This window comes from Onychomys torridus, chromosome 12 (genome assembly GCF_903995425.1).
Source record: "Onychomys torridus chromosome 12, mOncTor1.1, whole genome shotgun sequence".
Lineage (NCBI taxonomy): Eukaryota > Metazoa > Chordata > Mammalia > Rodentia > Cricetidae > Onychomys > Onychomys torridus.
Window position 1 is genome coordinate 12,938,155 of NC_050454.1, and position 24,340 is coordinate 12,962,494.

Genomic DNA, 24,340 nt, shown 5'->3' on the forward strand with positions numbered 1-24,340 from the left:
ATTTAAACAAATGAAGGGAAAATAATTACTAAATGGGCAAAAAGTCAGGAGATATGTTGTACAGTAGGCATTGTGGTTTTGCCTAACTCACCAAGGGTCAGTTTGTGCTTGTCCTTTATTTGGACTGTTACTGTCGCTAAGTGCCAGACTTGCCATGTTCCAAAACATTTTGAAGGCTGAAACAGAAGGATTGCTGTAAGTTGAAGGCCAGCCTGAGCTACAGAATGAAACCTTATCTCAAAAAGTGAACAGCAGGGGACTGGAGAGATGGCTCAGTGATTAAGAGCAGCCAGTGCTCTTAACCAGGGGACCCCTGTTCAATTCCCTGCACCCACAAGGCAGCTCACAACTGTCTGAACACAAGTTCCAGGAGATCTGGCACCCTCACACAGTCGTACATACAGGCAAAACACCAATGCACATAAAAATAAATCTTTAAAAGTGTGAACAGAAAAAAAAGTGTAAGAAGATGGTAAAGTAACATAGTCCCTGTCCTCAAGGAATGGGTGAAACCAAAGATTTTACTAAGGTATGAAAAGGAACTAAGGTATGGCAGCTCTTCCAGAGGTCCTGAGTTCAATTCCCAGCAACCACATGGTGGCTCACGGCTATCTATAAGGGGATATGATGCCCTCTTCTGGCATATAGTTGTACATGCAGATAGAGCACCATAGACAATAAATAAATCTTTAAAAAAAAAAAAAGAAAGAAAGAAAAGGAACCAGTTGGGAGATTTTGTTTTCTTTGGATAGGGATTGAGAGGATAGGGATTAGTATTGTTAGAGTGCACTCTACCTTGTTGAAGGCTTAGTACCCAATATAGGAAGGGGGGGGTGGGGTAGATAGCATGTTGGCAAATTCATTTTCCTACTGAGGCTGAAGCTAATCTAGGAGCAGGAGAGTAAATGGGAAGACTACGGAGAGGGAAAGAGAAGTTGAGGTTCTGAGAGCTGGTTTTGTGGCATTTGAGTGTGGGGGTGGATCGGAGAGTAATGTGTAGTTGCGAGGCATTGGGAGGTAAAAAATGGAGCTTGCAGTTCAATCTGGGATGGTGGGAAAACCTAAGTTTCTGGCGGGTGGGCACCTTGCTGAATGCATCAAGCATGATTGGTAAGCGCACACTTTTTCTCCAGGCGTTAACTTCTGGTTAGAGGCATATCATAGGAAACTGGACACAAGAATAAAGCTAGGAGAGGTGTACTGGAGTTAGATCCGAGAAATGCTGGTATAGGTGGAGCTCCGTGCTGACAGTGAATGAGGTGCCCTGGAGGAGAAGTCAAGAAGGGCCACAGCCTAAGGGACACCCTGTAAAGAGAACTGCCCAGGAGGTACCCTTAGGGAGGGAGGGGAGATGCCAGTGAGGTGCCAGGGAACTGAGAGAGGTTGTTCAAGAATCAGCTATGTAAAATGTCGAGAAGAAAGAGACAGGTATTCATTAGAACCAGCCACTGAAAACCAAAAGCAGTTTCAATGCGCTGGAAACGAAGCCTAGCTTGAGTGGGCTCAAGTTTTTGGTATTTTTATACCAAGGAAGGAAAAACTACCCACACTTCCTCTCGGGTGACTGGTGTCTCTTTCAACCTCTGGAAACTTCCCTTTTTCTGCCCTTCAATGAAAAGAATGTGCTCTGTTCTGTCAGTGGAGGAGGATTAGTCAGTCTCTCTAAAGAAGACTGGAAAACAGCTGGCCTGCTGGGCCTGTCTTCCCCCTTTCCCTTCCTTCAAATCCTGTTGTCTTGACTTCCTTTTCTGTCTCAGGATCCCACCTCTGTGACCCTGAGAATGGAACATCGGTCTGTCCTGTGTTTTCCAGGCCTTCCAGCCTGATTTAGCCTTACATGGCATTAACCTGCCTGTCTCAGTCCTATTCATAATCTGATTTGCAGATGCACTGGTGAGGTGAGATCCAGATCATGTCTGTAAAAGCCAAATTCTGAGGCTAACAATCTGAAAGGATGGTGAGCAACGCTCTGTTGCTTCCCAGAGCTGAGCTCCATGAGGAAATTGACCTCATGCTGGCCTTTGTAAACCTGTTGGTTGCAAGTATGTATGTAGTTCCTTTATAAAAAAAAAAAAAAATTTTTTTAAGTTACATTTATTTCGGGGGTGGGGGGTGTGCAAGTGTCACAGTACTTGAGTGGGGGGTCAGAGGACAGCTTGGAGGAATCTATTCTTTTCCACCATGTGGGTCCCAGAGATCTTTAGTCTTGAAGGCAAGTACCTTTGCCCACTGAGTCTCTTGGCAGCCTGTGGTATATAGTTTCTTTATTGTGTTGTTTGTGAGATTAATTATTGATCTGTCACAAGTGGACCCTAAGGAGCAGTGACTTAGCTGACATTATAGGCTCCTCCTCAGCTCTGCTCTTTAAGATTTAAAGCTAGTTACAGCCCTTTCCCCTATTCCACAGGTCATGCTTTATTACTACACATACAAGCCAGGCACACACCTTTAATCCCAGCACTTGGGAGGCAGAAGAAGATGGAGTTCAAGGCCAGCCTGGTCTACAGAGCAAGTTCCAGGACAGTCATAGGTACACAGAGAAACCATCTTGGAAAAACCAAAAATAACTATACTTCCCATATAAAATTGTCAGCCATTAAGTAAGCCTTTGAGTTAGAAACAATGATACTAAAAAGCTGAGTGATAACTGGCAATTGGCATTCCAATTATACTAATTGTCTGAATATAAGATGTTCTAACAGAAACCACATATATAATTCCTACTGCTATGTTGAGATCCAAGAATAGAAGGAAAGAACTAAAAAGATGTGCTTTGTATCGTATTTAAAAGATTGTGAGGGAGGCATTATTTTATAACAGAAAAAATTGAGGGCTCAATAAACGGTGCTGGCTAGTTTATGAACTTAACACATATAGAGTAACCAAGGAAGAGGGAACCTCAACTGAAGAATTGCCTCCATCATATTGGCCTGTGATCATGTTTGTGAGGGATCTTCTTGATTGGTGACTGTGGGAAGATCCAGCTCACGGGTGGCAGTGCCATCTCTGGGCAAGTGGTCTTAGGTTCTATAAGAAAGCAATCCCTATGTATTAAGCAAGTAAGCAGCTCCCCTCCATGGCCTCTGTTTCAGTTCCTGCCTTTAGGTTCTTGTCCTGCTTGAGTTCCTGCTCTGACTTCCCTCAGTGATGGACTGTAAGCTGAAATAAACCCCTTCCTTTCCAGTTGCTTTTAGTCTGTTTTAGCACAGCTAATCAATATTCACAGTGTGTCTAAGACCCAAGTCTTCCAGTGCCAAAGTGTCACTGTTACCTCCAGGAAGAAACACCTTAACATAGAGTCGGAGCTGGAGGGTATATCCTCAGACATCAATGTGGACTACAGAGCATAGAGTCAGGACATGGATCTTTTTTTTTTTTTAAGCTGAGGATTGAACCCAGGGCCTTGCACTTGCGAGGCAAGCGCTCTACCACTGAGCTAAATCCCAACCCTGAATCGTTTTTTTTTTCAGCCTTACTTCACTGTTAACTTGGAGCAGGCCATATCCCACTGGCCTGTGATCTCTTTATCTGCAGAATGAAGCTAACAGAGTTCTTCTACATACTTTGGACTTGTAAGACTCCAATAAAATAATTTGTATTTGTTTTTTTGTTTGTTTTGTTTTTTGTTTTTTTGAAACAGGGTTTCTCTGTAGCTTTGGAGCCTGTCCTGGACTAGCTCTGTAGACCAGGCTGACCTTGAACTCACAGAGATCTACTTGCCTCTGCCTCCCAAGTGCTGGGATTACAGGCATGCGCCACCACCGCCCGGCTTGTTTTTGTTTTTCAATATATATATAGTTTTGGGGTTTAGCTCAGTGGTAGAGCTCTTGCCTTGCAAGTGTAAGGCCCTGGATTCAGTCCTCGGCTCCAGGGGGGAAAAAGAGAGAGAGAGACCAAAAAAAAAAAAAAAAAAAAAAAACCCACACACGAGCATCTGTGTGTATATGTTAAATGTGGTTGTGAGCTGCCTGACATGGGTGCTGGGGAACAGAGCTCGGGTTTTCTGGAAGAGCACTAAGCAGCCTTTACCACTGAACCATCTCTTGGGCCCAGTTTGTGTGTTTTGTAAATTAGGGCGTTCTTTTCCTCTCTCTCTATCTCTCTGCTCCCCCACACACACACAGCCCTAGTTGACCTGACATTCTCCATGTGGACCAGGCTGGCCTCAGAGATCTGCCTGCCTCTGCCTCTTGAGTGCGGGGATCAAGGGCATGTGGGGTTCTTATAACAGCCCTAACAAGCCAGACCTGGCACTCATCATCATTAATCAGATGAAGTACTAGTGAAAAGCAAAGCAGGGAAAGACAGTCAATGTGGCAATATTAGGAAGAGAAAGGCACACAGACCCCGTCCCGCCCCCAAGACCCTTTTCTGCATCCTAAGGTGAGATTTAGATTTCAGGAGAGGGAAGGAAGTGAGCGTGGCTAAGCAGTCCAGGTCAAGGGTTCTTGTTTCTGTTCCAGCCACTTCTGTAAATAGTCTGAAGAGTTGTGAGAACCATATGAAATCTTTCCCAGAGACAAGTTCTTCATCTAGCTGGACCAAGCTTCAGGCTTTTTCTCATTCCAGCATGAGATTCTTGGGGGGGAGGGAATAATGATTTTTTAAGTACCATTGTTTCAACAGTCTGATAGCCAGAGCTGCGGCCTGGCTTAGAAGTGCCTTCTTAGGATGTCTTCATTCTAGCTATGTGGTAGCACACGCCTTTAATCCCAGCCCTCGGGAGGCAGAGGCAGGCAGATCTTTGTGAGTTCGAGGCCAGCCTAGTCTGCAGAATGAGTTCCAGGACAGGCTCAAAGAGAGAGACTGAAACAGGAAGTTACCCTACTTTAAGACCACCTGGGAAACATGGTGAGTACCAGGGCAAGGAAGAACAAAACCAGTGTGTATACAATCTAATAGACTCCGTTGGAAGTTGTTGGGAGCACAAGCCCCTCATGCGCCCAGGTTAGCACTAGGGAAATCAGGAATGTTAAACATGCAGAATGGTCTCTTCAACAGGAAAGATAGATAACCTGTTTTTCCACCCAAAACCCTAGGAATGGAGGTGGTTAATAGCCTGGTGATCTGTGCTATCTGTACAACCAGGCCATACTAACCTCCCCCAACCAGGGCCAGGGGCAGCTAATAGGTTAGGTGACCTTTGTTTATCTGTCTGTATGGCCAGGGGCTCCCCCAACCAGGACTGGAGGTTGCTAATATGATCTCTACACTATCTGTATGACAGAGACCACATCAGATCTTCCCTTGGGCTCAAAAGATATGTATAGCTGGAGAGATGGCTCAGTGGTTAAGAGCGCTGACTGCTCTTCCAGGGGACCCAGGTTCAATTCCCAGCACCCACATGGCAGTTCACAACTGTCTATAACTCCAGTTCCAGGGGATCTGACACCCTCACACAGACATACATGCACATAAAATAAAAATAAATTTTAAAAATGATATGTATAGCCTATTTCTAGAACCCATCTTCATGGAAGAAGTGACATGGACTTTGAGAAGAGTAATTGTGAAGGTACTTGAGAAGGAGGCATAAGCCTCCTTGTGCACAGAGGATTGTGTTACACCAGAACACTTTTTTCCAAATTGTGCTGCACTGTTATAAACTGCTCAGCATCAGACTAGAAGTTTGAGCCAACTCCAACTAAGTCGTATTGAACTGCATTTCTTTCTTGCCTCCCATGGATCATTATTCTGCTGACCCTGGTGTTTGTAGAGACGCCCCACACACAGGAAGTAGTGGCATGCTCCTTTAATCCCACCCTTGGGCAGCAGAAGCAGGCAGATCTATGTGAGTCTGAGGCCAGCCTAGTCTACACAGCAAGCTCCAGGACAGCCAGAGCTATACAGTGAGACCCTGTCTCAAAACAAAACTAAGTATATAAATAAAATAATAAAAGACTTTAACCAGAGCTGGAGAGATGGCTCAGCAGTCAGGAGCACTCCCTGCTCTTCCACAGGACTGGGGTTCGGTTCCCAGCACGCCTAACAGGCAGCTCCCAGCCACCTGTAACCCCAGTTGAGGAGGGATTTGACACATTTGCATGCCTGGGGTGCACAGATTCAGATACATATATAGGGTTTTGTTGTTTGTTTTTTCTCAATTATTTCTGTTCACTTTGTTTCATCAACAGAAGTAAATTCTGGGCAGAGACTGTGTGTTACTTTATCTGGTACATGAATTAACTCATTAGTAAAATGATTCTTGAACTTATATCATGCTGAGTTCAGTGTATTTAGATCAGGTAAGACACAACCTTCACCCTCTAGAACAGTGGTTCTCAGCTTTCCTCAATACCTCATGTTGGGGTGACCCCCAACCATAAAATTACCTTTGTTGCGACTTCATAACTGTAAGTTTGCTACGACTATGAATCATAGTGCGTTTTCTGCTGTAACCTCTGAGAAAAAGCTGTTCAACCGCAAAGGGGTCGCGACCCACCCACTGAGAACCACTGCTCTAGGACCAATTATGTGTACTGAAGTTCCCAGAAAACATTCTACAAGGCCATTTGAGTGGTTCAAATGTCTGTGTTTGGGCCTCCAGAGGTGGTTGGAACCATCCAAAGCACTGGCTGACCTTCCAGTGAGCCCGGGTTTGATTTATGGTAACCATGTGGTAGCTTACCACCATCTGTAACTCCAGTTTGGGGATCCAGTACCCTCTAGTTTCAGCAAATACCAGGCACACACAGACGTGTATGCAGACAAAACTCCTACACATATTACATAATTATTTTAATTTTAGAAGAGATGTGTTCCCCCCACACCCCTTTTCCAGAATTTGTGAGCTTAGTTCTATTTTCTAAAAATTCTTAAGATAGCCACTACAACCAAAAACCAAATATAGTGCATTCTGCCTCCTGTAATTATCCCTGCTAAGTATGAGAAAGTTAATTAAGGGAAAATGTTTTACCTGTATGGTTTCCAGGGAAAAAAAGACAGTAATTCTTGGACATTAGTTGTCAACTTTACTGTTAATATGCCACGGAGTTTTTCTAAGCTATTTGTTTTATTTTCATTTTTGTTATTTGTTGCTTTTGAGGCAGGGTTCCTGCCTCCACTTCTGTCTTCTGAGGGTGGCAGGGAGCTTCCACATCCGGTGGCGGGGGCAGGTCTGGAGCTGTCCTCACAGCGCAGCATGCAGTGTTGTCACTGTGATACTAGAGGGTGCCTGGTGCTTGAACACAAAAGAAGAACAGCCCAGTGAGGCCAAGTAAGGGGCGAGGAGGAGGAAAGGGTGGGTGGGCTGTGCTCAGTGTTACTCCCACAGGGTCCAGATTCTACAAGCAAGGATGATACAGCAGGATGGGGCAGTGGGCGTGGGGAAAGGGTGCTGGTGGCGGAGCTGAGGTAGTTCTGGCTGCCCCAGTGACTCATTGAGACCACTGAGCTCATGCAGCCATGCTCTTGTTTCCTTCCTTGGAATCACATGAAAATGAGCAGAGAGTGGGTCACGAGCACAGGATTCGCCTGTGACAAAATGATCCTGCGGTGGCGGGCCTGTGGGCGGCTGTGCGCACACACCCCCACTCACACAGGAATGCCCCGGGCGACCTCTACATATACAGAGCCTTCCCGACCCTGCAAGCCTGGGAAAGAAGCCGGGGCTGCAGGAGCCAAGGCCCACTTTGAACAGAGCGTCCTCCACTCTCCTGTTCTCCATCCCGACTCTTGCTTCAGACACAGGTAAGCTGAGATGAAAGGGTCCGATGCAATGGTGTCCAAGGACAGCGGGAACTAGCGGTTAAGAGCGCCTGGCTTGCAATGCAGGGTCCTGGCTCTGCCGCTTCACCGCTGTGGGCCTCAGGGCCATCTCTAACAGTCTCCTAGTGAACTTCAGGCCTCTGTACCGGCCTAGAATACCTTTCCCATCCAGCATCTCCTTCACAGCCAAGTTTCTCCGTGACAGCACTTCTTCCCGGAGGCCTTGTCTTGCAGGCAAGAGTTAGGCGGTCCTGTGGGAGCTTCTGCTCTTACCACACTTCATTCTCCTTGCCTTATGCCTGTTCCTCCTAGCTTTATAGTCCTCAAGGAAAGGGACTGTGTGTATTCCACCACTGACTCCATAGGTCCTAACACAGTGCCAGGCAAAGAGTGGGCATTTGATTAATATCAACCGAGGAACCAAGCGGAGGTGGGGAGTGGGAAACAGACACAGCACGTGTGCTCTCCAAGACAATTGCTCCTGTGCTAGACAGTGCCTGGTGTTTGATTGGCTCACCCAGCCTGCACGGGTTCCAGCACTTGGGAGGTGGAGGCAGAAAGAGCAGAAATTCAAGGCCAGCCTGGGCTACAAGAGACCCTGTCTCAAAAACCAACAAACCCAAATTTGATCTTCTGATCCTGCCTGCCTCTACTCACATGAAAACGAGCCAACCTCTGCTAATCTTCTGACTCACATATTTGGAAGAATTTCTCAGAGTGCTATGATTTCTAAGAAAGGTCATGGAGAGGAAGTGAAAGTCAAAACCCCTTCTTTAAACAGAGTGGAGCCTCCTTGTTCTTACTGCAGAGTCTGATGGGCAGGCCAGCCGGGAGTCAGTAGTGACTAAGCAAGGCTGGCATCTTCAGGGGTAGACCCTTGGGTTAATTCTCCTGCAGGTATCCTTTTCCTCTAGTTTAACTTGATTTATTTTTTAATTACACTCGTGATATTAATTATATTTGTGGTAGTCATTGATTACATTCACAATGTTCATTCAATAATTATATTTATGATAATCATTAATTACATTAATTGTATTGATTTATTACATTCATGATATTATGTCCTGATACTACTGTCCATTTGTGGGGTTTTTCCATCACACAAAACAGAGATTCTGTACTTAGGAAATCATTGCTCTATATTCCTTTCTTCTCCATCTTGAGATAACGTCTAATCTTTCTGTCTCTATGAATTTGTATATTCTATATATTTTGTGTAATACAATTCTATAGTATTTGTCCTTTTTTTTAAATGTAAAAACATTTTATGTATAACTGCAGGAGAAATAATACGCAGCTAGCCTGAACATAAAAACAGGTTATAATTCAAAAGTCCACGGTTATTTTAAACAGTAAAATATTTTCTCTGTAGAAAATGGTATAAATGATAACATTTCCCAATAAGCCCTTTTAAGCCAAATGATAGCTGAATTATACATATAAATATTGATTAGATTCTGGGATACAGAAGAGACCTATCTTCATCTGTTCAGAGAGCTATGTTTTACTTATAACTTAAAATTTTATGTTGCAAGCTGAGCATGCCCAGAGACATTTCTGTCCATCGAGTCTACATATTGCACCCCCCAAAATAAGTCTAGATTTTCATTTTAGGTTATGACTTAACTTGAACTTGCTCAGAATGACAACTGAGCATTCATATGTACCTAGCATACATGTGTACTTATGTACACTATGCATAGACCCCTTGACTGTAATGTAACACATCTTTCTTCACTCTCTTACATCTTGGCCATGCTGATTTTGGCTTGGTACTCACCAAGACACTGGGAGTCCACCATGCTTAGTTATAAGGTCTCTGAATTCCACTCACCCAAAAGGCCACACTCAGGTTTGTAGTTTTTCCTCTATTTGTCTAAATTGGTTTGTTTTTGTTTTTGTTTTGAGCTTAGGCTCATATAGCCTAGCCTCAAGGCTAGCCTCCAATATACTATGTAGCCAACCAAGGCTAGCCTTGAACTCTATATCCCTTGCTTCCAATAACAAGGAGCTGGCATAACTCCATGTACACCACCATGCCTGACTTCCATAATTATTCATTTCTTGATTATCTGAAGTTCAGTATTAGCTAAGTCTTTTCTTGTGTGTTTGGTTTGGGAGTTTTTGAGACATGGTCTCTTGTAGCCAAGGCTAGCCTCAAACTCACTATGTGGAGGGCAGCCTTGAACTCTTAATCTTCTTGCCTCTATTTCCCAAGTCTGGGGTTATAGGTCTGTGCCACCATGCTTGGCACAGGATCAATAATTTTCAACCCCTTCTTGTGACTTTTCTGAGAAGGAGAGTTTGGTCTTTGCTAAGTGTGGGTCTTGCTACACCTCACTCACAGGTAATTATGAGCAGGTGCTAAAGGGCCAGGTTCAAAATAAATTCTTGAATGGCCAGTAACATATCAGTCCTTACTGGGCCCTGATGAAATCAGTCCTCTAAGAGACAGTGGGTTAATGTCGCAAGCAGAGCACTGCCCTTAAATGGCAAGATAGTCTGAGGAGGGAAGCCTGCCTAAATCACAAGATGATGAGGAACTCAGTACAAGGGGGGGGAAATAAAGCAAACCCCAGCATGGTGAGAAGGAACTTTTCCAGAAGTCCTTGCCTCTAGATAGCTGGGTCAGCTCCTGACAGGAGCTGGGAGGCTGAATCTGGTGCAAAGAGGTGGGCTTCCAAAGGAGGCCTCCATCATCTTTCCTGGTTCCTCACCACTTCCTTCCCTCCGGGTCCCTGGTATCCCTGGGTAAAGGACTCTTCACGCCCACCTCCAGCCCCCCTAACATGTCCCTCTTCTCTAGCAAGACCCAGACATCCTTTCTCTCGGAACCCGCTCCTCCATTCCGTGTGAAAGGGTGTGGTAGATCGCCCACCACACAGAACAGAATTAGTTGCAGCAGGAAGGTAGGGGCATGGGGCAAGGGGAACATGGACTGAGAGGCATCACAAGCCACCCAGGGCTGTGAGGACCCGCTGAGAAGAGAGCCTGCCTTTTCAGTGCTGTCCCTGGAAACCTCCTCCTTACCATAAACTGTGGTTGAAACAAGTAGAAACCGGCTAGCTAACTTTTTTGTTATTTGCTCGTTTGAGGTCCTTTTCTGATTTGTGTTTGGTGGTGGTTGTGGCTGCTGAGGCCGGGTCTCTCTTTGTAGTCCTGGCTGTCCTGAAACTCAATGTGTAGCCCAGGCTGGCCTCACTCTTACGTTCTTTTTGTTTCAACCTCCTAAGTTACTAGGATTCCAGGTGTGAGCCACCTGTATCATGGATCAGGACTTTTGTTTTGCTTTGTTTTGTTTTTCAAGACAGGGTTTCCCTGTGTAGCTTTGAGCCTGTCCTGGAACTCACTTGGTAGCCCAGGCTGGCCTCGAACTCACAGAGATCCACCTGGCTCTGCCTCCCGAGTGCTGGGACTAAAGGCTGAATATTCCCCTATGTGCATATAAAACATATTTGTTGATGGGCATTTATTGACAGGTCTAATTTTAGGTTTTATGAGTGGCTGCTATGGACGTTCAAGAACCAGTGCCTGTGTGGGCAAGATTTTCACTGTACTTTCACAAAGCAGAGGAATTGCTGGTCCATTTGGTAAGCAGATGTTTAGGCACATGACAGTACCACACTGTTTCCCAGAACGGATTAACCATTACGTTCTCACCAGCCTCTTCTGGTGTGCAGATAGATGTACATGCAGACAAAACATCCATATACATAAATAAATCTTTTAAAAAAACAGAAGAGAGTTATTCTCTGGCCTCCACACATGTGATGTGTCACAGAAATGCCCCATACACACACACACACACACACACACACACACACACACACACACACACACTCACTTTCTCTCCCTAAATTAATAAAGTATAATAAAAACTTCAAAAGAAAAAATAGACAATCATTGGTTATAATAGGACACACACAAAATATGATGGACTGGCAATGTGTGTGGTTGAAGCTTGGCAGAGAATGGAGGGCATAACTCTAATTATTGGGGAAGGCTTAGAAAGGCAGTGTGTTTTAAAAGCTCCTCAGCATATCTGGGTGTCATGACTCATACCTTTAATCCCAGCACTCGGGAGGCAGAGGCAGATGAATCTCTGAGCTCAAAGCCAGCCTAGTCTACAGAGTGAGTTCCGGGACTACACAAAGAAACCCTGCCTCAAGAAAAAAAAGCTCCTCACCTGTCCTTGATATGACTTGTTCACAGAAGCCGTTCGTATTCTGTCTTCTAGCACATTCTTTGTGACCTCTCCCACCGTTCCAGGATGTTGTCCTTTCCCCGTGTGACAGCCTGCTCACGGACCTGCTCCCGCTTCATCGGGCTGAGCCTTGGGACTGCATCCCTGTTTGCTGCGGGGGCCAACATTGCACTCCTCTTTCCTAGCTGGGATGTGACCTACCTGACGAGGGGCCTCGTTGGCAAGCATGCCATGCTGGGCTCGGGACTCTGGGGAGGGGGTTTCATGGTACGTGCCTTGGGTTTTGTGAGTGGGAATTCCCAAAGCCTCTTTCAGGGATGGAATCAGAAGGTGGTGGTTGGTCAGGGTATCCAACAGATTGGTATTGGGTCCATAAGTAGCCCAAGGAATACGGGAACTTGTCATGGGTTGCTGGATCTTGGAACCAGGAAGGCTAGATGGATGTTAGCATGGAGTCAAAACAGGCTAAGTTTAACCTGGGCCCTAAATCCATTTCAACAGCTGTGCGCGGCAGCTAGAAATGCAAATCACCCAGTCTCTTCTTCCAGATTTATTTGTGTATGGGTATTTTGACCCTATGTATGTATGTATGTGTACCATGTGGGTGCAGGAACCTTTAGAGACCAGAAGGTGTCAGATTCTCTGAAACTAGAGTAACAGAGTTTATAAGACACCATGTGTGCTGGAAACCAAACCTGAGTCCTCTGAAAGAGCAGCCAGTGCTCTTAACCACTGGGCCATCTCTCCAGCCCCACTTGGTCTCCTCTTAACACACTTCTCTGCTCTCCAGGTTCTCGTGGCAGCGACTCTCATCTCCGTGCCGGGCTACTTCAGTAAGAGCGTCCCCTGTCTGCGTGTAAGCACCAGTGCCCACCTTTAACACGAATCTCACGCTCTACCCTAGAGGAACAGGGCTCAAGGGGCAGTTTTAGCTTTTGGGCTTGAAGTCAGTCCCTAACTACTCCCTTTAACAACCCCAAACTCTTGGCAGTGGCTTAGTTTTCCGGGCTCATCTGTAGGAAGGGTTAGGCAAAGGATGAAATGGCAAATGAACCTCGGATGTCTGCATAAGTGTGATAAGCTGTTATTTTCTCTGATACTGAGTAATATGAATAGGATTTTTTTTTTTTTTTGAGCTGGGGATCAAACCCAGCTTGCTAGGCAAACACTCTACCACTGAGCTAAATCCCCAACCCATGAATAGGATTTAAGTATACAATAATCATATATCATCGACAGAAAATTTCCTGGCTATTTTTTATGTATTTACTTGGTTATTTTTGGGTTTTCTTTTCTTTTTTTCTTTCTTTTTAAAGATTTATTTATTTATTATGTACCCAGAAGAGGGTGCCAGATCTCATTGCAGATGGCTGTGAGCCACCATGTGGTTGCTGGGAATTGAACTCATGACCTCTGGAATAGCAGTCAGTGAGTGCTCTTAACCTCTGAGCCATCTCTCCAGCCCCTCTTTTTTTCTTATTTGGTTTCATGTGTTTATGGTGTTTTGGCTGCTTGTGTGTTTGTGTGCCACGTGTGTACTTGGTGTCTGTGGAGGCCAGAAGAGGGTGTCAGAGCCTCTGGAACTGGAGTTACTTTTGGTTGTGCACTGTCACGTGGGTGTGGTGAACACAACTCGGCTCCTCTGAAGAGCATCTTTCTCCAACCCCCATTGTGGGCTTTCTTGAGACAGGATTTCACTGTGTAGTTTGGAGTTAGCTTTGGACTTGTAATCCTCCTGCCTCATCTCCCCAGTGTTGGGATCATAGGTGTGAAGCACTCTGCTGGTGCTTGGCTAGTTTAATGTTTTCTTAGAGGGCTGGTGTACAGCTCAGTGATAAAGCATTTGCCTACCATGCATGAGGTACTGGAGTGAATCCTCAGCACTAGAACCACAGACCAAGGAACAAAACAAACCACGTACGTGTACCCGTCCACACACACACAGGCACCTGTTCATATGTGTGCCCCCCCCCACACACAGACTTTGTTCTTCCCATTAGAAATAAGCCAACCACCAGTTTATTATAATCTGATTGATTCTTCTACTCTACAGATAATGACAGGACCAGAGTAAAATTGCCCTTCATTAATTACAGCTCCATTGGTATAGATTTTCAAATAACCTCAAGCTGAGTGTGGTGGCTCATCCCTTTTAACACCAATTTCTGGAAGGTGGCGACAGGGGGATCAGGAGTCCAAGGTCATCCTGGGCTCTGTAGTTGTGATCGCCCTGGATTCCATGTATGTGTGTGTACATATGGATGTATGTCATGTATACATATGCATATATGTTGTTCTAGTTTGCTTTCTCCTTCTGTGATAAACACCACGCACAAAGCAGCTTAGGGAGGAAAAGGTCATTCCGTCTTACAACATCCAGGTCACAATCCACCACTAGGGGAAATCAGGGCAGAAACTCCAGGCAGGCACTGAAGAGGAGGCCATGGAGGAGGGCTGCTTGCTTCCAGGCTAATGCTCAGCTACCTTTCTGATACCTCCCAGGACCCCCTGCCCAGGGCTGGCACCACCCACAATGGGCTTGGCCCCCTCCTTCAGTCAACAGTCAAGAAAATTCCGTAGAGGCCAAGCTGAAGGAGGCAGACCCCCAGCTGACCTCCCCTCTTCCCAGGCTGACTGTAGCTCGTGGCAGGTTGACAAAAACTAAGCGGCACATATGTATCCATTGCTTCTTCAGCCTCACATGGTGCCTCATTATAGTCACTGCACAGACCTGCCCCGAGTCCCGCAGCCACACACATGCTGGGACGCCCTCCGACTGAGTTCCATGCTAAAACATTAACACAGGCATTTCATTTACTATCTGTTCTCTTTTGCCTGAGCGAGTGGCTTCCCCCCCACACACACATGGTTTCTTTGTGCAGCCTTGGCTGTCCTGGAACTCACTCTGTAGACCAGGCTGGCCTCGAATTCAGTGATCTGCCTGCCTCTGCCTCCTGAGTGCTGGGATCAAAGGCGTGTGCCACCACCACCCGGCTGAGTGAGTGGCTCTTAATCTTGGGTGAGCATCCAATTTCCTGAAGGATCTGTTAAAACACAAATTGCTCTGTCTCACCTTTGAGTTTCTGACCCAGGAAGTCTGGAGTAGATTGGAGAGAGTCTGCATTGCAACTGTGCATTCCCAGAGGATGTATTGATGCTGCTTTAGGAGAGCCATGGCCTTGGGCTTCTGACAGAATAATAGACTCTATTATTCTGAGTCCTCTAACATCTGAGCCAACTTCTCATCTGCTTCCTTCCTCCCTTTTACGCTTGATTTGAAAAAGAGATCAAGAGTGGGAATTGGAGGAGAAAAGTGGACCTGTGCTAAGCAGTTTGCTAGTTCAGAGCTGAGTCACTGCAGTAGACTAGCAAGGAGATATCAACCCTGCTAGAGAGTCCAAAGACCCTGTGCAGTGAGGAGATGCAGATCCATGTGTCTGTCTGTCGTCTGTCTTTCTGGCCTTTTCTCAACAGTTTCTTCTTAGACACCTCATCAGTCACCCTTGGACATATTTTAAAGGGCTGTGTCACCCCTCCCCCTCCCCCATGTAGGGTGGGAGAATGCCTGGCCACCAGAGAAGTTAGAGTGGGCATGTCACCCCAGCAGCCCCCTGACCACAGCTCCGTGTAAGCTCCGTCCCCTGCCTCCTCTGCAGATGCTCATCGCCCTGTTGTCAAGTGGCCTGGCTCTTCTTGGGGCCTTGGCTTGCTTTGTCACTTCTGGAGTAGCCTTGAAAGACGGTCCCCTTTGCATGTTCGATGTCTCATCCTTCAATCAGACACAAGCTTGGAAATTTGGTTATCCCTTCAAAGACCTGCCCAACAGGTAATGGTCACCCTCACAAGCACAGTCCCCTGACCTGGGCCAGGGGAGCCCTAGTCCTGTGTTTTCTATTGGAGTTCCTTGATTGGCTATTTTTGTTTATTCCCCCAACCCTGACCCCCTTATTCTTGGCTCTAGGAATTATTTGTATGACCACTCACTCTGGACCTCCGTCTGCCTGGAGCCCTCTAAGGCCGTGGTTTGGCACGTGGCCTTCTTTTCCATCCTCCTGTGTGTCAGCCTCCTGCAGCTTCTCCTGGTGGCCATCCATCTCATCAATAGCATCCTCGGCCTGTTCTGCAGCTTCTGTGAGAAGTGCTAGGTAAGGGAGGATGTCCTTTCAGGAACCAGTATTCTCACTGCATGCTTCCTCCAACCCTTTCTGCAAGAATAGGTTATGACTCCCTCTTAGGCCTTCCTATAGGCCACCAGCACTTTCTTGCATGTAGGGGAATGATACAATAAAATGAAAGTCATGCTGTGTATTTAAAGATGACACCATAAGAGAAAGCACCGAGGTCATTGCTAGTGTATAGGAAGGAACTTTTAACTCGTAAAATGATTTCATTTCAACCTCTCAACAACCCCGTAAAGGTTGGCCACATATTAACACACAGAAGCTGAGACTCTCAGACACACAACTACGTGACCCCCTTATGAACCCTGATAATAGGTTTCTCCACTGATGTAGTAAGCCAGATCAAGCTGAATTGAAAAAGTAAAAGAACAGGTTTATTTGAGCAAAGCAACTCCCAGGTGAGTTCTCCAGTCCCAGAGAACAAGGCCAGAGAAGTCACGCTCCTGACCTGAACTAAAGCAGGGAGGTTATATAGCCTGTAGGTGAGGGGTGATGACGTGTCTGCCACAAGCTGGGTTTGTGTCCAAGTATGGTCAAAAGGTGAGCACTTTAGGTGGGGACTTGGGCTGCTGGCAACTTCAGTGGAGGAGTTGCTGCAGCTGCCAAGAATGCAGAACTGGACTTTTTGGTGCTTTTTCTTCGTTGGAGATTCTCTGAGAGGGTGAGGTTTGGAGAGAAAGAGATGGAGCTTCTCAGACCACACAGGAGCAAGCTGGAGGTTCCAACCAAACACCCTCAAATTCTAAATTCAAGTTTACCACTGTAATAGACAGAATTGCGTTTCCTCAGAATCATAGATGGGAACCCTTATCACCAATGTGACTGTATTGGAGACAGGGCCTTACATGGTAATCAAGGATACATGAGGTTCTGATCCAGTAGGATTGACATCCTTGCAGGAAGAGCAAGAGGCTTGGCATGGTGGAGTCTGGAGGATCATCAGTTCTAGAACAGCCTGGGCTACATATTGAGACCCTATCTCAAACAAACAAAATAGGCTCAGGAAGATGGGGAATTCTGGGCAAATTAAAGAGACCCTGTCTTAAAATAATAGGGCCAGGGATGTAGCTTACTGTTTCAATAGAAGCAGAGTTCTGGGGTAAGTCTCCAATACTGGAAAAGGAAGGGAGGGAGGGAGGGCAGGAAGGAGGAGAGAGGGAGGAAGGGACGGACGGACGGACGGACGGACAGACGGATGAAAGTACTCCATGAAAGAAAGTTACAGATCACCATGCTTATTAAGCCAATGAAGACTATTAAGAGTGTACTGGGTCTTTTATCAGCTGCTGATCAAAAGTGGGCAAGTGCCTCAGGAAAACTCTTGGTAGAGAAGCAAGGATAGGATTCTTAAAGTCTGAAGGCTGCAATCGCATCCCACCAGGTGCAGGTGGACCCTTTTCCAGAAGGGAGGGAGGAAACCTTTGATTGTAAAACATCATACAGGTGTCAGTTCTTAGAGACATGGTTCCATTGCATCTGCCCCTCTTCTAGCAGGAAGAAGGAACCTTTATCAAAAGGAGGGAGAATCCTTTGTTTACATGCAAGACGAGACTCCAGAGCGGACATGTGGGCTCAGGGTAAGCCGACCTTTCCTAAGCCAATTCAAAAGAGGGACCACTGAAGGTGGCTCACTGGGTGGAGATGCCTGCTGCTAAGCCTGGACCTGAGCTTTAATCCCCAGAACCCATATGGTGGAAGAACAGACTCCTGTAAATTGTTCTCTGACCTCTACACACGCACACATACCGTGGCACATGCACAACTCCTACCCCATACACAAATAAATAAATGTAATTTTTAATTTAAAATTTGTTTTATTTTATTTGTGTATATGGATGTTTGGCCTGTATGTGTCCTTGCATGCATCTACATAGGCCAGATGAGGGTGTAAGAGTCTTTAAAATTGGACTTACAGATGGTGTGAGCTACCATGAGGGTGCTGGGAATTGAAACCTGAGTCCTCTGGAAGACTCACTGACCCATCTCTCAGCTGCCAGCCTCAATTTTTTTAAAGGATGAGAACAAGGAGGAGGATGGTGTGGGGGTGGGGGCCCAGCTCTCACTTGTTACTTGAGAACAAAGAGAAGGCCACATAAGGACTGAGCAAGAGTCAACCATCTGCAGGGCAATGGTGGCGCACACCTTTAATCCCAGCACCAGGGAGGCAGAGGCAGGTGGATCTCTGTGAGTTTGAGGCCAGCCTGGGCTACAGAGTGAGTTCTAGGATAGACTCCAGTGCTACATAGAGAAACTCTGTCTTGAAAAAAACAAAAATATGGGGCTGGAGAAATGGCTCAGAGGTTAAGACCACCAATTGCTCTTCCAGAGGTCCTGAGTTCAGTTCCCAGCAACCACATGGTGGCTCACAACCACTTGTAATGAGATCTGGTGCCCTCTTCTGGCCTGCAAGGACACATGCAGGCAGAATACTGTATACATAATAAATAAATATATCTTAAAGAAAAAAAAGAAAAAGACAAAACTAAAAAAAAAGCATTAACCATCTGCAATCTGAAGAGACAAGCCTCCATAGAAATCTAATCTGCTGTTACCTTGATCTTCAATTTCTAGCTTACTGAACTGTCATAAAATATGGATATGGCGGTTCATGCTTATAAGACCAGCACTCAGGAACCTGAGGCAGGAAAATCATGAATTCAAGGCTAGTCTTGACTGAATAGAGAGTACTTGTCTCAACTAGCAACAACCACAAACTTGTGTTGACTAGTCCACCCAGACTGAGGAAATCTGTTTGAGTGGCCCTAGCAGACTAACAGACCAGGTACTCTCTTAGTAGTAGAGTTCAACAAGTAGTGTATTCTGGGTACCCACTGTATGCCTGCACGGGTGCACAAGCTGTCAATCCAATCCACAGGTGCCCAAGACAAACTCTTTGCCCTTGGTCCCTGCCCTGCCCTTCAGACTGGTGGTCAATTTGTCATAATTTGGACATCATGTGGAAAGAACTATGTTAGCATTGAACCCAGGTGCCAAATTGCTCAGAGGAACAGTGAGCTCCAGAGAAAGCCTAAGGAAGGCTTTGGTTGATCCTGAGCTAATGGTATTTGGAAGGGTTAGTCCAGCTAAGAGGGGTGAGAGGTGTCTTAGTTATTCTCTACTGTTGTGAAGACACACCATGACCAAGGCAATTTATAAAGTAATAGTTTACTGAGGCTTACAGTTACAAAGGGTGAGTCCATGATCATCATGGCAGAGAGCATGGCAGCAGGCAGGCAGGGATGGTGTTGGAGCAGTAGCTGAGAGTTTTGCATCTTATCTGAAAGTCTGGAGGCAGAGAGAAAGAGACTAGGCCTGGCATGAGCTTTTGAAACCTCAAAGCCCACCTCCCGTGACACACCTCCTCCTAATCCTTCCTAAACAGTTCACCGACTTGAGACCAAACCTTCAAATATACGAATCTATGGGGATCATTCTCATTCCAACTACCACAGTGTCAGATTTCAAGCTTGTCTGTGGAGGCAAGGCTCATGCCAGAGACAGGGCTGCTGCTGTTGAGCCAAGGGACTCATCAAGAGGCTGTGAGCACTGAGCTGGTGTGGGCTGTGTACCCTGCCGGTGGTCTTTCTCCACAGATCTCAGTATGCTGGCCAGTGCCAGGAGGAAGGCATAACCAGCCAGTCAGATCATGAAGAGTCTTACCCACAGGAAAGTAGTTTGAAAGCTAGAGGACAGCCACAGGAGCCACTGAAAGATGTCACAGGGACATGGGAAGGCCACTCTGAGGCATAGTCAGGGAAAGTGGGGTTTGGGAGTGAGAACCAGGGACACCAATCTGGATGAGGTTTTTGTTTCTTGTTTTGAGATAGAGTTTCATGCAGCTCAAGCCGGCCTCACACTTACCATGTAGCTGGGGATGGTCTTGTACTCCTCCTGATCCTTCTGCCTCTGCTTCCCAAATGTGTCACTGTGTCTAGCTGAAGAAGGAACGTTCTGAAACAAAATCTGAATAGTAAAATCAGTCTCTGCTGGAACTTGTAACAGGGTGTTTCCCCAGCAACTACCTCTCTGAATGTCATAGAAGACATTTTTGGAACTTTTTTCCCCCCAGACAGGGTTTCTCTGTAGCTTTGGAGCCTGTCCTCGAACTCCTGAGTGCTGGGATTAAAGGTGTGCACCACCACCACCACCACCACCACCACCACCACCACCACCTGGCCGTTTTGGAACTTTTAAATAAAACCATCAGGTTGAAAGTTACAAAAGATGCATCGATGGACACTAGGGGAGATTCTTTCTCTTAGTTTTAAAATTGTGTGTGTGTGTGTGTGTGTGTATGAGTGCAGGTGATCTCAGAGGCCAGAGCATTGGATCCCCTCTAGAACTGGACTTACAGGCAATTGTAAGCTGCCTGATTTGAATCCTGGGAAACCCAATTCAGGTCCTCTGACAAAAGTAAGTGCTCTTAACTAGCAAGCCATCTTTCCAGCCCTCTTAGTGTTTTTGTTTTTTGTTTTTGTCAGTGCTGAGGACTGAACCCAGGGCCTTGTGCTTGCTAGGCAAGCGCTCTACCACGGAGCTAAATCCCCAGCCCCCCTCTTAGTTTTTGAAGAACAAAGGGGTCAAGATCCATAGCCTTTTAAAACAGGATCCAGGGTTGGTGCTTGTAATCCTGGAAGCAGCCTGCTCCTTCCTGATTTGTGCGCCAGAGCAGGTGTGGATTAGATGCAGCAAAATGACCCAGGCTGTGATTAGGGTTTGGAGCTGTGCTCTGCAAACTTTTTTTTAAGGGGCAGATGACATTTTAGGTGTTGAAGGTCATCTAGTCCTTGTGCGGAATTTCTGCCTATTCAGGATGAAAGCAGCCAGGAAGATATAAATGAGTATGTTGTGTTCCAGTGATTTTATACAAAGAAGAAGTTTTGGAAATTTTTAATGAAAGTTTCAGTAAAGCTTTCAATTTCTGAGCAGGGCAGTGGTGGCATATGCTTTTAATCCCAGCACTTGGGAGGCAGAGGCAGGCAGATCTCTGTGAGTTTGAGGCCAGCCTGGGCTAGAGTGAGTTCCAGGAAAGGCACAAAGCTACACAGAGAAACCCTGTCTTAAAAAAAAAAAAAACCCTCCCCCCAAAAGAAAAGAACAAAACAACAACAAAAGCACTTTTAATTTCTGTAATCCTCACTTGTCACAAATACCATTTCTTCTTTCTGTTTTGTTTTGAAATGGTCTCACTCTTGCCCTGGCTGGCCTCCTGACACTGGAATTATAGGAGTGTGCCACCACACCATGTTTTGCTTTTTGTTTTTCTTTTGACTTTACAGTTATTACGAAAATATAAAATTGGGATCGCCGTGATGCCTGTAATCCCAGCACCCTGGAGGCCAGGGTGGAGCTGCAGGCTGTACCTACCAAAACCTTACCTCAACTGATGGGAGAGCCCTGTTGCTGGAGACAACACTGACTGAACATGGAGAGCTCAAGCTGGTGCTTATCTAGAGGCTTCACCCCTACTCACTAGCCTCTGGCACTGGAAGGGTTCTGAGTGCTACCTGTGCCTACAATAGTGACCTGCCTGGAAAGGATGGCGGACAATAGTGGCACAAACATCGTGAGGGTAACCAACCACTCTCTGATTGGTTTTAAGGCTTACCCCATGAGCTGGAACCCATGCCTGATACTACTAGGATAGTCAAGAACTTGAAACTGAGCCGGTGGTGGTGGCCCATGCCTTTAATCCCAGCACTTGGGAGGCAGAGGCAGGTGGATCTCTGTGAGTTCGAGGCCAGCCTGGTCTACAGAGTGAGATCCAGGACAGGCACCAAAGCTACACAGAGAAACCCTGTCTTGAAACAAGCAAACAAACCAAACAAACCAAAAAAAAAAAAAAAAAAAGAACAAAAAAGAAACAAAAAAAGAACTTGAACCTGGGCTGGGTGGTGGTGGTGAATGCCTTTAATCCCAGCACTTGGGAGGCAGAGGCAGGCGGATCTTTGTGAGTTCAAGGTCAGCCTGGTCCCTCAGGCTCCAAAAGCTGCACAGAGAAACCCTGTCTCGAAAAACCAAAAATAAGTAAATAAAATAAAATAAAAAAGAACTTGAAACTAGATAGGTCTGGGGAAAACCAAATACTATTGTTCTGCTAAAGGAACATTGCAATAAAATGACCCCTAGTGACGTTCTGCTATACTCATATATCAGTGTCTTGCTCAACCACCATCTGAGAAGCTTCTTCTTGTAGTAGATGGGAACTAACACAGAGACCCACAATTGGACAGTGTGCAGAGCGAGTCTGTAAAGACTCAGTCCTCCCCTCAGGCTCAGGAATCTCTTCTGATGAGGAGGGGGAAAGACTGTAGAGCCAGAGGTGATGGGTGACTGCAAAGAAACAGTGTCTTCCAGACACAACAACTGAGACATACAGGAACTCACAGAGACGGTGGCAGCACGCACAAGACCTGTACAGGTTCAAGCCAGACAGGGTGCCAGAACTGAACCGTAAAAAAAAAAAAAAAAAGAACACAGGCTCCTACCCCTAACCAAGAAGCTATCTGCGACTGATACCCTCTGGTGGAAGAAAATTAGTTCCCTCTAGAGACTCACTGGGAATATTAAACACACTTCAGGATAGACTCCATGCCCAGAAATAGTTGGTCAACACAAAATGAACATGCACGCCCAAAGGAAACTCCAGTTCCTCAAACTCCAAAGGTCAGTCCAAATATCCAGAAACAAACTTAACATGGACTGTAGGAGGATTTCTGGAAGTTAGATAAAAGCCAGCATTCCTAAGGAACTTGTGATATTGGTTCCTTTTGGTCAAAAGAAGTCATTCCTCTTACCTCTAGCAGAAGGGGCAAATGGTTGCCTGTGGGGCCTATGAGCCTATTAAAACCCATGCTGGCCTCCAGGCCCCCTCAGCATCACAAGTACCTGTTACATATTTCAAAAGTCCACGCTGGCATCCAAGCCCTTCTCCCTTCCTCCCCTTCCCTAAATCTCCTCCATCTCATGGGCTTCCCTGCCCCAGCTACTCCTTCTCCTTATAACCCTGCTATTCTTGCTGCCTCTTTCTCTGCTCCTGCTTCTCCCACCACATTTCTCTATCCTTATCCCCTGATTGTTCCATCTACTGTAAAAACCTTAACCGTATCATGGAGCAGCCATGCCATCAGTTTACACAGAAGTCAATGGCGTTTGTGTATACTCTCTGCTTCGTTTTGCTTTGTTTGGGGTATATCTTATTAACCTACACACCCTCTCTAGAACAGGCTGGCCACAAACTCCTAGATCCACCTGCCTCTGCCTCCAGAAGGCTGAAATTAAAGGCATGCGCCACCACACTCAGCTTTTTTTTTTTTTTTTTTTTCCAAAGAGAAAGGGCCTTGAGGTTGGGGGTGAGGTGGGAAATGTATTCAAGGGAGACAGCAAAGAAATTGCCAACATGACGTGATTAAGGTCTTTATTATAGATATGAGAGAACAGCCAGAGGCATTTGAAAGAGTCCAGAGCATCGAGAAAGATGTGGACTGAACATGGCCAGGAGACTGGATGTGGCCAGAGCTATCTGTGAGGGAGCCTGGTGGCCAGCACACACTTTGATACACTGATAAGAGCCTGGGAAGACATGTCCTTTCTGCCAGAGGTAAGGGAATCCGTTTCACAAGTTCCTGAGGAATGCCGGCTTTTATCTCACAACCAGAATTCCTGTAGTCCAACTTGAGCTCGTTTCTGGATATTTGGAGTTCTGCCCTTTGGAGTTTAGAGAATTAGTTTCTTTCGGATCCGATAGGGAGGTGGGCAGGACCTAGTGGAATTGGCATAGGGGAAAAGCATGATAAGAATACAGTGTATAAAAAATTCAGTTAAAGGGGCTGGAGAAGAGGTTAAGAACACCAACTGCTCTTCCAGAGGTCCTGAGTTCAATTCCCAGCACCCACATGGTGGCTCACAACCATCTGTAATGAGATCTGGTGCCCTCTTCTGTGTACATAATAAATAAATAAATCTTAAAAATTTTCAATTAAAAAAACTTGCCTCAGAAAACAAAACAAAAATTATATATATATATATTCTCCTTATGTCTCCTTCTTTTAACTCATAAGCTGTCCAAAACCAGAAGGGACAGTGTGCATGGATGTGACTCGGTAGAGTTCTAGCTCCAGAATAAGACTTCGCACGGTGGTGCATGCCCGTTATGGCAAACCTGGAGAAGTGGAGGTCAGAGTTCAGGGTCACCTTCGGCTACTGGCGAATTCGAGGCCACTCTGAGCTACATGCACCCTGTCTC

At 46.0% G+C, this 24,340-nt stretch overlaps 1 protein-coding gene across 4 annotated transcripts; it reads left to right on the forward strand.

The window, feature by feature from the left end:
* Window positions 1-7,162: 7,162 nt before the first annotated feature.
* Tm4sf19 (transmembrane 4 L six family member 19) lies at window positions 7,163-17,645 on the forward strand. Of its 4 annotated transcripts, none has more exons than XM_036203978.1 (6): window positions 7,163-7,216; window positions 11,980-12,181; window positions 12,705-12,770; window positions 15,571-15,740; window positions 15,876-16,059; window positions 17,587-17,645. In XM_036203978.1, the coding sequence occupies exons 2-5, from the start codon at window positions 11,981-11,983 to the stop codon at window positions 16,057-16,059; spliced, it is 621 nt and encodes a 206-aa protein (XP_036059871.1). In that variant the 5' UTR covers window positions 7,163-7,216; window position 11,980; the 3' UTR covers window positions 17,587-17,645. The 4 variants fall into 4 exon arrangements, with proteins under 4 accessions (XP_036059871.1, XP_036059867.1, XP_036059869.1 ...); XM_036203974.1 differs by lacking the exon at window positions 7,163-7,216 and adding an exon at window positions 7,308-7,689; XM_036203976.1 differs by lacking the exon at window positions 7,163-7,216 and adding an exon at window positions 7,308-7,689 and having other exon boundaries at window positions 17,590-17,611.
* The last annotated feature ends 6,695 nt before the right edge of the window (window positions 17,646-24,340 follow it).

Excerpts from the sequence above, each read along its gene's own strand:
- Tm4sf19 (XM_036203974.1), top strand. The coding sequence starts at position 7,397 with ATGCAGCCATGCTCTTGTTTCCTTCCTTGGAATCACATGAAAATGAGC. Across the intron at positions 7,690-11,979 it reads GACTCTTGCTTCAGACACAG|GATGTTGTCCTTTCCCCGTG; the intron begins GTAAGCTGAGAT and ends CCACCGTTCCAG. Across the intron at positions 15,741-15,875 it reads TTCAAAGACCTGCCCAACAG|GAATTATTTGTATGACCACT; the intron begins GTAATGGTCACC and ends TCTTGGCTCTAG.